At 41.3% G+C, this 14,018-nt stretch overlaps 1 protein-coding gene across 1 annotated transcript in view; it reads left to right on the top strand.

Moving 5' to 3' along the window:
* Nucleotides 1-10,966, top strand: part of JAKMIP2 (janus kinase and microtubule interacting protein 2) — a 108,086-nt gene extending 97,120 nt beyond the window's left edge. The window contains exons 18-22 of the mRNA XM_030573443.1: nucleotides 490-567; nucleotides 1,820-2,023; nucleotides 2,994-3,059; nucleotides 4,970-5,042; nucleotides 10,390-10,966. Coding sequence (XP_030429303.1) covers nucleotides 490-567; nucleotides 1,820-2,023; nucleotides 2,994-3,059; nucleotides 4,970-5,020 — 399 coding nt within the window. The 3' untranslated portion in view covers nucleotides 5,021-5,042; nucleotides 10,390-10,966. The remainder of the gene's footprint in view (nucleotides 1-489; nucleotides 568-1,819; nucleotides 2,024-2,993; nucleotides 3,060-4,969; nucleotides 5,043-10,389) is intronic.
* The last annotated feature ends 3,052 nt before the right edge of the window (nucleotides 10,967-14,018 follow it).

Here is a 14,018-nt window from a genome sequence, read left to right as displayed (position 1 = left end):
TTGAGGTCTGTTCAAAAGCATTTGGCAAACCAGATTTGGCCCATGGTCTGCCTCTTGACTACTCCGGCTTTAAATCCTTAATATTTTAAAGGCCAGGCATTCACAGCTGGATTGTGCTTAGTATAACTTCAGCAAGGTCAGGATTTGGCTTCTCTCTTAGTCTCCTTAACTGGAGGAAGTAATATACCTAAAAGATTAACAAGTTTGCATGGATTGTAAAGTAATCGTAGCGGTTCAAATTCTGGAGTTACTCCAGTATAGACCAGAGCACATTTCTACTCTATTACCTTACCAAAGCAAACATAATTGTTTTTCCTTCAGACTTTGCTAAATATTAATCTGATATTAACAACCATGCAAAGTCTCCATTACTGACAGACCTCATAAATTCCTGCTCCCATCAGACATCTGTGGTTGATCAAATAATACTTTCCATGGCATGTCAACTAACAAATTCATTTTTTCTGTCAAAATTATTATTCATTGTAGGAGCAGTTTTGCAAAATAAAAGGTTATTTGGAGGAAGAATTAGACTACAGGAAGCAAGCTCTTGACCAAGCATATATGGTATGTACAAGGAAAATGCTTCAGCACATGCCATAACAGGACACAGATTCATATTGGTTCAGGGAGAGTGAGGGTTTTGCACATCCTTCCTCACTTTTTCATATCTGCCTTTCTCTATGCTGCTAAACCACCATCTTGCAGTCTGCACAGCCTCGACATGGTACTTGGCCTCTTCACATCATGAAAGTAGAAACTCTTCCGAGTTAGCAGTAGATGTCGTTCATTAGTCACCTTGCACAGTTGGAGTCTTGCAGACAAACAGAACTAGACATGTGCAGGAATATTTAAGTATTTCCTTTAGTGAATGTCATAGCGCAGGAGTGGCCAAACCGCGTCTCACAAGCCACATGCAGCTCTTTTACAGTTAAAATGCGGTTCACGTAGCCTCCACATCCCCCTCCCCTCCATTCTCCACCTTCCAGACTGAGGGGGGAGCTCGGGAGCTCTGCCTTGCAGCAGGATGGTGGGATAGGGGCTTCTGCCCAGTAGAGAGGGGGGTCTCAGGGCTTCAGCGGGAGCAAGGTTGAAGCCCTGAGACCTGACAGGTGTGCCTAGCTCTCCAACTTCTGAAAATTGTCATACGCAGCTTGGAGGGTCAGTAAGTCTGGCCAGCCCTGTCATAGTGAGAAGATAGCATACCACAAATTGCAACTGATTTTATTGGAAAATACCAACCCAGCAAAATCTGTTGTATACAGGGCTTATACCTGCCGAGTGCAGCTTTGGAGTGTTTCATGTATAAGAGGAAAGGATAAAGTGATGAGCAGAGAATGCAGGGCTACTCAACCCTGCATTAATGAACATGTTCATGTATTAACAAGACTAAGACTTGAGAGAGACAAATGTGTGTCCTGGCATGCTGATCTCTCACCCGTATTCCTTTTTAACAAAGATGGTCAAAACAATTCAAAATGTTAAAGTCAATGAAATTTTCCTCAGTATTTTGATCTGTGATTTTAGAAAAAAATGGTGAAAATGCTCATGAAAATTCCAGTTTTGACCAGCACCGTAGCTGGTTGAAACATTTAACAATTATGAATTTCAATGAAAACATCATTGAAAAAAATGGACATTTTTTGCCAAAACATTGAAACATTTTTTACCAACTCTGCCTTTCAATCTTGCATACCCTTATACCTAGGAAGCTTCTTGTATGTATGTAGACACCTGAATCTACAACCAGAAAAAAAATCCCAGCTATATTTAGTACAATGTTCCATCTCTAACCAACTTTTGGTGTTCCATCAACTAGAGAATCCAGGAGCTTGAAGCTACCTTGTACAATGCTTTGCAGCAAGAAACGGTGATAAAGTTTGGGGAACTGCTAAGTGAAAAGCAACAGGAGGAGCTAAGGACAGCCGTAGAAAAGTTAAGACGGCAGATGCTGAGGAAAAGCAGAGAATATGACTGCCAGATTCTTCAGGAGAGGATGGAGCTGCTACAGCAGGCACATCAGGTTGTTCCAAGATCTTAGAACAAATACATCCATGCTGTTTTGCTGTGTAAGAATGCAGATTATGGTCCAATGTTTCTCCCTAGCTTATGAGAGATCCTGGTTCAGTTGGCCTGGTTTTCACTGCTGAGTTGTCTAGGGCATATAAATACCTGCACTATGCATGCAAATGCAGGTTTCACTATCTTCTTTGTGGAGGCTGTGGGAATATTTTGTCTCTTAAGATTCAAAACCTAACAATTCTCTCTTCCTATTTCCTGTTTCATGAATCCAGCCTCATAGCACAAATCTCAAACATGTTATTGGGCTCAATGCAGGAGTGACTGGATGAAATTCTCTGTCCTCTGTTATGAAGAAGGTCAGACTGATGATCTAATGGCCCCTTCTGGCCTTAAAATCAAAAGCGTTCTTAAAGAGTATCCTACGATACGTAACAGTATCAGTGTCAGCTATGAACAGTGCACAGATAAGACTGATTTGCATAAATGCTGGAACTAGGGGCCACACTCCCTGACTGAAGTGGTTTCCATTATATACAGGGGTTATAATTGGGTTCTATGGCTCTCAGCCCCCTCCCCCCCCCGCATCAAAATTGTTCCAGCACTTTGATGACTTTCTTTAAAAAGGTGGTGAATGGGATTTTCTTTCTACTCTCTTCCGTTCCTCCCCTCCCAAAGTGGGCAGTTGCAAATTGATCTCTCTGGGACACAATCACTGCATTTAACCCGTTTCATTTTCAGAGATCCGTGTGCGCTGCTGTGGGCATGGCAAATCAAGGGGGGGGCCAAGGAGGAATAGTGGTGACAAAGGATTTCATGCCAATGCAGAACTGGCTGGATTCCTTAGTTGTTCATTTCCAGGATCTTTAAAATTCGCCCCAAGTGGGTGATTTGTTCAGCTGAGCAAAACAATTAACATTTTCTTTTCTGTGCATTCAGAGTCTGGAGTTGGTTTGTTTGCTTTATATTTCTAGAGGATCCGAGATTTAGAAGATAAAACCGATGTCCAGAAGAGACAGATCAAGGACCTAGAGGAAAAGGTGGGTTGTTTTACATATTTTAAAAGAATCAGATCAGCTTTATTGGGTTTGAGACAATTTTTTTAGACTAAATCAAAAAAAGTATTTGCAGACCTAACTGGACTATGTTAGTGTCTCTCTTTCCCCTTCATTTTCTTTCCATTTTATGTCTTTCATTTTATCCAGATAATCTCAGATCTGTTTTTCCCCTTCCTGCAAACTCTCGATTCCCTGAAGGAAACAATACTTTTATATTAAATTATAAACATCTTATTTAAAATATGATTATGTGGCAAACGATGTTGAGGCGGATGCTGGGGTCCTTACTCAGTTATTACTCAAGTCTCTTTATATACAGGCAGAACTCCCATTGAAACCAAGGTGAGTTTTGCCAACATTAAGAATTGAATGAAACTGAGTTAAGATTTCCAGATTGTGTCCCTTATTTGTACAAGTTTAGGGCCAGATTCTGATACCATTACCCATGTTGAAATCAGTGGGGACTGGAGTAAGATACAACACAATGTGACTAAGGTTACCAGAATCCTGCCCTCTAACTGAACTGTGGCATCAAAATAAATTGAAGACTTTTTGCTTATTGACTTTGTATATACGTTCCTGAAATGAAACACAGTGGGCCTAATCACAGGTTCACTGCAGTCAATGCAATTGAAACCCAAAATGCACTAGGCAGCCAACTACCCCTCTACCCCGATATAACGCGACCCGATGTAACATGAATTCTGATATAACGCGGTAAAGCAGTGCTCTGGGGGGGGTGAGGCTGCACACTCCGGTGGATCAAAGCAAGTTCGATATAACACGGTTTCACCTATAACACAGTAAGATTTTTTGGCTCCCAAGGACAGCGTTATATCGAGGTAGAGCTGTAATTCAAAAGTTGCTAAATGGCTAGAAGATGATCCCACCTTCTGTCCCTGATGATGAAATAAAGTCTGTTGTGGATCTGAATGCTCATTTTTGTCTTCACAACTTCCTTTAAACTATGTCTAGAGGAACATGACCAATTTACTTAACAAGCAAAACAAAGCATAATAAATAATAAATCTCAGGGGCATTGAAACTGTGACAGAAGCCAATTCTTCCCCCCCAAAATCTAGTCTAACAGTAATCTGATTAATAATGGAATAAACATATATTTTAACCCCTTAGCTACGCAAACTCTTGTTTTTCCACTTTGCTGCCAAAGTTTCGGTGACGTTTAATAGAAATCAAGGGTATGAGCACGAGTATATAATACATTCACAGGCAGAAAATGGATCAAAAATGGGAGTGTATTACCTTGTAACTATTGATTTAAAAAACAAAACAAAACTTGTGACATGGTTCAATGGAGAACTGTGATGGAAGACATTGCATGGCCACATTTTCAAAGGGGGCTTCAAACCACAAAAATTCCCATCCCATTAGAAGAGCAAGGATCGTGATGGAAGAGATCCATGGGTCAGTTATTAATAGTTCAGTATGAGGGATATGTCTGATTAAGGTCAATGTTACATCATGTATCCATGATCTTAGCATGTTTACTTACTAGTATGAATAGTGGGCGCCATTTTAGAAACCAGGTGCCAGATGCTTAGTTGGTGTAAATCAGCACCAGTTTGTGACTTCAGTGACACTACATTGATTTAAAGCAGCAGGAGATCTGACCCAGTGTTGCTATGTGGTGTTGGGAGCATTCATTTTGCTGGTGAGTTTAAAAAAAAAAGATACAGTCTAGTTTTTTCACACAAGGAAGAGGGATTGGTATTTGTAGACAACTGGAAAACATGTTTTCTGCATGCATAATTATTTCAGATCTCATATTAAACTGAGTTTATCATTGTCATATGAATTGCAAAGAGAACTAGCTCTGATCCTTAAGACGTTACAGCAAGATTTTTTTTTACATAATCTTTTTTCTTCTGCAGTTTCTGTTTCTATTCTTGTTCTTCTCTCTTGCCTTTATTCTTTGGCCTTGATGTCAATGTGCCTCTTGGAAAGGTAAGGCTGCTTCATATATTTCCATGAAACTAGTGTTTGTCCCATAGATTTGTATGAAATGAAGGCCAGATCCTCAGTTGATATAAGTTGATCTGGGTACACTGACTTCAGTGGCGTTATGTCAGTTTATGTTAGCTGAGGTTTCTGCCTTGAGTTTTTAAACTTAACAGTCTTCAGATTACAGAAGGAAGAATGGCAGTCTTGTGGTTAAGATACAGGACTATCAAGCAGTTAGCACATTTGGTTGCTTCCATATCTTTGTTGCCTCCAGACTGGATTATTGCAATGCACTGTTCAGAGCCCCACCTGAAGAAATTCAAAGTGGGGCTGCACAGGGAACACATTTCACCAGTTCTCCATTTCACACTGGCTTACACAGTTCATTTCAGGTGCAATCCAAGGTGTTGGTTATAACTTATAAGTCCTTTATGGTTTGATTCCTGTGCGTCTGAGAAAAGCCTCTCTCAACCTCTGTGTATCTGAGAGAAGCCTCTTGCTCAGCCCTAGCAGCTGAGATCTACTGATAAGCTCAAGACAATAGTCCTTATGGCCTGTTCCTGCAATTCCTTGCTCATGTGAGGAGTGCTAACACACTAAGAGCCACATTGACTGGGATTCCATCACCGTTGGACAGACAGAGCCCAAATTGGGTGATCTTCAGGGCACATCCCAATCCACAGCATTTTTTGATAGGTCTATATCCCTCGCTCTTCCAAACAATTGACTGTCCCATTTTGGAGTTACCAACATTTTAAATATATTTCCTGGCTCTAGCAAACAGCTTGTAGGGGATTGCATTGTGGTATCCCAGCCACTGACTGGAAGTTCCAGACCCAAGACTTCTGAAAGATGATCCAGCACAGCAGCTGGGACATGTTTTGAGGTTATTCACAGTCAAGCTGGAAGGGCCTGTCGAGTGGGGTCCTTCAGGGATCAGTTCTGGGTCCAGTTCTGTTCAATATCTTCACCAGTGACTTAGATAATTGCATAGGGAGTATACTGCTAAAGTCTGCGGATAATTCCAAGCTGAGAGGAGTTGCAAGTGCTTTGGAGGATAGCATTAAAATTCAAAATGATCTGGATAAACTGGAGAAATGATCTGAAGTAAATAGGATGAAATTCAATAAGGACAAATACAAAGTAGTCCACTAAAAAGGAACAATCAGTTGCACACATGCAAAATGGAAAATGACTCCCTAGGAAGGAGTACTTTGGAAAGGGACCCGGGGGCCATTGTGAATCACAAGCTAAATATAAGTCAACAGTGTAACACTATTGAAAAAAAAAAGCATATATTCTGGGATGCATTATCAGGAGTGTTGTAAGCAAGACATGAGAAGTAATTCTTCTGCTATACTCTGCACTGATTAGGACTCAACTGGAGTATTATGTCCAGTTCTGGGCACCACATTTCAGAAAAGATGTGGACAAATTGGAGGAAGTCCAGGGATGAGCAACAAAAATTATTAAAAGGCCTAGAGAACATGATCTATGAGGGAAGATTGAAAAAATTGGGTTTGTTTAGTCTGGAGAAGAAAAGATTGAGAGGGAACATGATAACAGTTTTCAAGTAAATACAAGGCTATTATGAGGAGGAGGGAGAAAAATTGTTCTTGTTAACCTCTGAGGATAGGAAAAGAAGGAATGGGCTTAAATTGCAGCAAGGGCGGTTTAGGTTGGACATTAGGAAAAACTTCCTAACTATCAGAGTAGTTAAGCACTGGAATAAATTGCCTAGGGAGGTTGTGGAGACTCTGTCACTGGAGATTTTTAAGAGCAAGTTAGACCCTGGGGGTACAGAGCGGTCTTCTAGGGGATACACCAGCTCAGTTAGATATTTGCCTAGTTTTACAACAGGCTACATAAAAAGCACTAGAAAAGTCAGTGCAAACTAAAATTTCATACAATGACTCGTTTATACTGCTCTATATACTACCTTTGCCAGTCTTGCAGTGTGGCGCATCTAGCATGCTGTGCGAATTGCATTTTGCATCAGCATTAGCACTGACCAGGAAATGTACTTTGTGCCAGCAAAATTTTCAAAAAAATCAAAAAGTTTTCATTTGCATTGAAATTTTTGTTCAAAAGTTTTCAGGTTTTTGAAGAAAAAAATCCACAAAATTTTAAAAAATCCAAAAATGTTGAAAAAATGAACAATTTTGGCTTAACAAAACCCCCAAAATGACTGACAGAAATTTCAACATTGACCAAAAAAAAATGCCATTTTTTCATTGAAAAAACATTTAGAGCTGGTTGAAAAATTTCATTTCAATTAGCACAGGAAAATTCCAGCTCTCAGTTTAGACAGATTAATGAATATTTCATGAGAATTTAGATATGTTATTAGTGTGCCAGAGAGAAAGGGAGGGGGGATTTTCAGATATAGAAATTGGACGGAAGAGCCACAGAATTAGAGTTTCAGAGTTTCAGAGAAGGGTTTTTCAGGAGCCGTAGGTGTGAGCCAACATCTTTAGAAATACACATTCCCTAAATTAGAAAACTGCGCACAGTTTCTAAATGAGATTCCTGACTCCTTATTGTCTGAGAGCCTGTGGAAATCTTTTAAACATGCCCTTTAACACTGAGTGGCTGCCTGCCAGAATAAACTCTTCAGAGAGTATTTGTATGCCTGGGTTACATGGCGACTTTCAAATTACAGTCTCCTAATTATTTCCACAACATATTGAAAGTCAGTCTGAATTCCTGCTCCTAGACATGTCACCTCCCCCCTCTGCTTTAGAGTAGGAGATGAAAGCACAGTCACATGGGAAGAAAAAATCAGAAGCAAAGTTGAGTACATTGTAACCACCATATTCAGTAATTGTATTTATGCTGGAGTGACCTATAAGGAGAGCTCGTCCATCCAGGTAATGTCTGGCTAGAGAAAGCTGATGGAGTGCTTCAGGTTGGAGCTTCACATTAACAGTCCAGTAGAGACCATGCAGAAGATTATCATTTCTGTTCCTTTGCACACAGTTTAACCCTATAACCCGTAAGTGACCCATCTCAGATTTCTAGGACATAATGGAATGTTTGCCAATTGCTGGACTCAGACTTGAATTCTTAGCTGTACTGAACTCACAGAGCCAGGGGAGAGACCAAACCATTTTTATGCTTCCCCCAGTCTAATGGATTGGCTGGAATTATAGTGGGCACCCCATGTAAATCAGAGCACCATTAAGGCTAATCTAATTTATATTGGATAAAACAATTACCTAGGAACCATTCCACTGGATCAGGATCCACCCACCTCTATCCCAACACATCTTACCCCACACCCTTTGGCTGATTTTACAACAAGGCTAAATTCAGCTCTTATTTACAGTGGTGTAAATGAACGGTAACTTCACTGAAATAATCAGAGTTACTCTATGTATAACACCAATGTAACTACAGCAGAATTTTGCCCAGTGGAGTTACTCCTGATTTACAAGGCTGTGATATCAGAATCAGGCCTACATTTCCCTCCCTTAGGGAACCATAAAGTCTAGGTAGTCTTCAGGCCCAGATGCTCAAAGGTAGGCGCTAGATTGTCTAATATGATTAGATATCTATGCTCACATCTTCCTTCTGTTGCTCCTCTCTGTGCCTGAGGGTAGCTATGGGAGCTGTGTCCAGGTGGCAAAATCTGGCATTTCTAGGATATCCCATCAGATAGGTAAAGTCCCATCCAAAGAAGAGACTCGTTCATTTGTTGTTTATCCATGCAGAAAATTAGGATCTCATACCCATGCCCAGCCTGCCAGCCTTCCTATGAGCAGGGAGAGGGATTTAGATCAGCAGGAAGGAGAGCAAAGTGAACTTTACAGCTCAATCTGGGTCAAGAACAGAAAATCTGCCACGGCAATGGAAAAATTATAAAAGTGCAGGGGGATGTCAATGCAGAACATACAGAAAGGGCTTCTTCCAATTCTGTCTAAATCCCCCGGGTGCAATTTGTACCAACTCAGTCTAATCTCCCACCCTGATGTGCTCATTCCTTACTGCAAGCAGGGAAGATAGCACATGAACATTTTGGGGGAGGTATAGGTAGCCCTGAGAGAGGCGTTGGCAGACAACTCTGCATTATCGGATGGTAGCATCACTGTAGTTGAGACTGACATACTATTTAACAGCTGTTTTCAAAGTGCTCTAACATCCACATGCACACTCAGATTGCCTTGAAATTTGAATTGCCTCATCAAGACTTAGGGTAGGGTTAGTGGTGCAAATTTGGAGTCATTTGAGTAAGGGGTCCCAAAGTAGTATCCTAAAAAAATCATATGATATCAATATTTTATGGTTCTTATAATTTGGTAGGGGGAGCACATGAAGCAAAAGGATCAATGTCCTTGCCAATTGCCATAGTACTCCTGGATACTAGTTTTCTTAGATGCAGTAATTTTTAGACTTTAAATAGATCCATTTGTAAAACTTCCTTGACGTGTAGCTGGAGACCCATTTTATGTTAAAAAAAGAGCATGTTTTTCCATACCTCTCTTTACAGTTTATCATCTCCTCTTCCCTTAAACAGCTGGGGGCATACAAAGCTGAAATTTCAGATGAGGATTCATGGCCTCCTAGGGTCAGTTCAGCTATCACAGCTGTTGCTTTCAGGAATGATGGGGACAGAGTTACGAAGAAGGAAATAAAGTGCTTGAACGAGAGAAAAACTGTAGAATCTATTTGTGCAAAACTCTCGAGAGTCTGTTGATATGAGATTCCCCTAGTTGAGATGGTTTAGGAGGGAAAGGTGTGTATGTGCAAGGACGTTTGGTTTGCATGGATTTTGCACCCTGTGAATTTCACTCTTTTTCAGAATTTAAATGGACCTGAAACCCCAAAGCAAAACTCAGAAGAAAAATGCCAAGTTTTTCCTGGTTTTAAGCAAAAGTCCATAATCCTTCTCAATCAGTAATAAGCAGCATGGATGGACTCAGAACTAAACCGCAACTTGGTCCTGATTCATCCAAAACACAGTCCAAGTTCACTTCAAAGTTTCATGAACAGAGGACTTGGGGGTTGTCCTTAAACCAGGAGAGTTCCACCTGCTTTCATGTCTCTCTCCCTGTGGAAGTTTTAGACAGCTCTGGTAGAGCAATTTGGCTTAAGCCCTGCTCCATTGAAATCAATTGCAACATTCCCATTGACTTCTAGGGTATAGAAGTTGGGTTCTAAATCCTTGCCTGTGGTAGCAGAGGGATATAGCTTGCTGTGTTGAGGAATACCATATGTTAGATTCTTGACTAAATCCTTTCCAGCAACGGAAAATCTCCAAAACCCGTGGGCAGGAGGGAGGGAGTGATGGACAGATAGATGCAATCTCTCCACTTAGCTAATACAGATGTTTTTCTTTTCTATTTTGTAGAGTGCCAGACTACACAGATAAGTCCTTAGAAAGGCAAATGCTTCCAAACCCATGAAGAGAACACTGTTTACACCAATTTAAAAATACAACAACCACCTGTAGCCAAGACTACAACCACCATGTATTTTAAAGCCATTATTCAAGATTTGTTACTTGACAGTTCCTGTCTAAAGCTACAATATATGCTGCATTTAATGAAGTTCTATATGTCAAACTAAGAAAAAAAGAGGGGGGAGAAACAAACTGTGAACATATTTAAAAAAATTAAACAGAATCAGCAGATGAAGTACAAATGGGCCTTGGGCATGGAACCAAAGTTACAACAGAATAATCTATCCCTGCTGTGCAGGGGGATATTAAATGTAACAATGACACCCCATGGAAAAAAATCAATATTAAAGGGACAGAGCAGGAGAAACATTTTTTCAAAACTGTGAGGGGATATTGATAATAAAATATTCAATTTGAATCATCCGGTTTCCTTACTACAGGGGCTCTCTTTCTCCTTTTGGTTTTAAACTCAGGAACAATGACAGCTGCAATGTGAACAAAAGTAAAAACATACTCTGTTTTGTTTCATGATGGGCGGAACTGGGCATCGTGTCGTACGTGGTGGGGATGTTAACATATCACCAGCTAGGAGGGCAGACGAAGGGAAGAATGTGGGTGACGGACCTGATGAGGATTTCTGACAATGCTGTAGCCTTATCTTTCTTATTGATCCATCCATAAAGAACAGCACGTACATTGTTAGATACTTTTCATACATTTTAAAGACTGACACACTGAAGAAAGGACCACACTTGATTTCACAATTACTCCTAACGTATCTAGGATCACTGGAATGGGGTTGAAGAAAGAAATAATGTGTCGGGGGTGGGGGGGAGAGGAAGAATGCCTGTGTTATCTAATCCCACAGAACACTGATTTCCAAGCTTGTCTAAAACTGTACGCTAATGAACATGTGAAACAGTTATGAATATTTTGGTTTTGTTTGTCAAAGTGATTTTGTCAGCAGGCTTCCTGACAAATGGTACATGAACCAAAAACAGGTAATAGCTGGGCAAAAGCATCTTTACTAGACACAGGACAAATGTATCACTTGTCATTTGTCACAATTAAGGACCGGTAGAAGCAGTTTGCCTTTCGATGCAACACTTATCTCCCTGTTACAATGCACAGGACTGACCTTACCCCTAGGGAATGTCTACAATGCAACTCTTAACAGCAGTGTGCAGAGTGCATACACTGCATGCCCCCCTAGCACAGGGTCAATAGCAGTGTAAGTGAGGCATTGCTTAGGGAGTAAAGATATGCCAGAACTTTAGGGTACATACCCTATGCAGCTCTCTACACACCCAGGCAGTGTTTTCCCATTTATACTGCTATTTTTAGCAATGTAGTGTCCTGCTGCCTTCCTGCTGCAGACAGGAAAGGTTCTGGCAGGGGAGAGGCAGTGGGGACAGGCTCCTGCACCTCCCTGTGGTGGGGAGAAGCTCCGGCAGCAGAGAGCTGTTGGAGCCTTTCCCTACCCCAGAGAAAAACTCTGGCAGCGGGGGAAGGTTCATGCAGGAGGAGGCATCAGGGAAAGGCTAGCTAACTGTAGTGTGGATGCAGTCTGCTTTTCACTGAGGCATGTGACTACATGGACCCCACACACTGCCCCAATAAGTGTGCCATGTAAACATATCTGCTTACCTGAATAAGGCTCTTACTCACCCATATAGTCCTATTCATATGGCCAAACCTTGAGAAGTGCTGAACTCACATGGAGAGTTAAATTCACCCCAATGTGACGTGGGGTGGAGTAGAAAGGCAGCATTATCTAATGGCTGGGGCACTGGAGTGGGAATCGGAAATTTTGAGTTCCATTCCCCACTCTACCACTGACCTGCAATGTGACTTGGACAACTAATGTCATGCCTCTGTTTCCATTCCCCTTTGTTTATCTTGTCTATTTCAACTGGAAGAAATATCTCTTCTTATGGTTTTGTACATTGCCAACATAGTTGGGCCTTGATCTTGGCTGGAGATTCCACATATTGCTGTAATAAAAAAAGTAAGGGCCAGCACACAATCTGTGCATTACTTAAGCCCTCAAAATGGGTCTTAAATAATACCTACTTCTTATACAGTGCTTTTCATCAGTAGATCTCTAAGTACTTTTCAAAGGAGGGGAGTATCATTATCATCCCCATTTTATAAATGGGGAAACTGAGGCACGGATAGGATGACTTGCCCCAGGTCATCCAGTGGGCCAGTAGCAGAGTTGGGAAGTCCAGAGTTCCAGTCCAGTGTTCTATCCACTTGAATTTCATAGAGAGTTTCAGGTACTTGGCATCTCCCAAGGTCTGCCCCACTGAGGCTGCTCAAATGTGTAAGCACTATTCATTTGAGTAATTGCGGTATTGTATTCCATTCCATTCCTTTGTTTCCTGCATGCCAGTTTGGAAGCTATTTGTGAATGGCTTTTTCTCCTTAAAATAATTTAAATTACAAAACAACCTCATCTTTTTAAGATTCTGTTCTAGCAAAGAAGTCCACTGAATTCTGCATCAGGAATATGTTTGTTACAGGCCAGTAGATGGACATGCTGGAAAAATGCAATTTCACTGCATGTTCTTTGTTCAGAGGAAACCCTGCAGTAGAAGATTATAAGCAGCAAGTACCATATGTGCTTTCCAGAGGTGCTACTAGCAATATAGTATTGCAGCTCCGGAGCCAGAACCATTGAGAGTCTCCCACAGAATTATGTCCTGTTTGTATTCTTGAACGACCTTTACAAAATCTTCTCTTTGATTCTGTTTCCTTTGTTCTGTGGCAACACAAGTTAATTTCATACCCATTTGTCACACAGGTTATGTCGGCACTGCAATTAAAAACCCGCCCCTGCCCCATGCCAGCTGACTCAGGCTTGTGGGTCTGAGGCGAACGGGTTGTTTAAATGCAGTGTAGACATTCAGGCTTGGGCTGGAGCCCAGGCTCTAGGACTCTGCAAGGTCAGAGGGTCCCAGAACTGGGCAGCAGATGGAGCTCAAACATCTACACTGCAGTTAAACAGTCCCTTAGCCCAAGTCAGCATGTGTCTAACTGCACTGTAGAACTACCCACAGTGTCCTGTGAAATCTCAGGCCAGGCACTACTGCCAACAGAAATAATAGGCTTCAGTTAAAGATGGCAAATTATGGGCTGGACCCATCAGCCCTCATTCAGGTGAGTAGTGCCAGTAAAGTCAATGGGCCTGCTCACAGGAGTAAGAGCTACCAGATCCTGCTCTGCATTTTGTGATGTTGCATTACCTCATGATAACCCGTGGCCTCGGTTTTCTACAAAATGATTTTTTGTCTTACCCAAGACCATTTGGTTTCTGTCAGTCAAATCAAGAGTTTGTAAAGCAGAGAAAAAGTTAAGTTTCAGAATAAACCTTTGACTTCCTTTGGGACAGACTTCTCCATTTAGAACTTCTGAAATACACTGCACTTCCCAATGAGTCTTTGGCTCCCTTCTGCACTCAGAAACGCATCCTGTTTCGGTTCTTGTCTCTGATTGGCATGTCTCATCCCTTACAACTGTATTGGCAGAGTTGACAGGTGCTGCATCGGTCATTCATTCTCCTCTTTGCCTTTATA

The sequence above is a fragment of the Gopherus evgoodei genome, chromosome 8, assembly GCF_007399415.2.
Source record: "Gopherus evgoodei ecotype Sinaloan lineage chromosome 8, rGopEvg1_v1.p, whole genome shotgun sequence".
Lineage (NCBI taxonomy): Eukaryota > Metazoa > Chordata > Testudines > Testudinidae > Gopherus > Gopherus evgoodei.
This window is presented reverse-complemented; position numbering and strand designations above follow the sequence as displayed.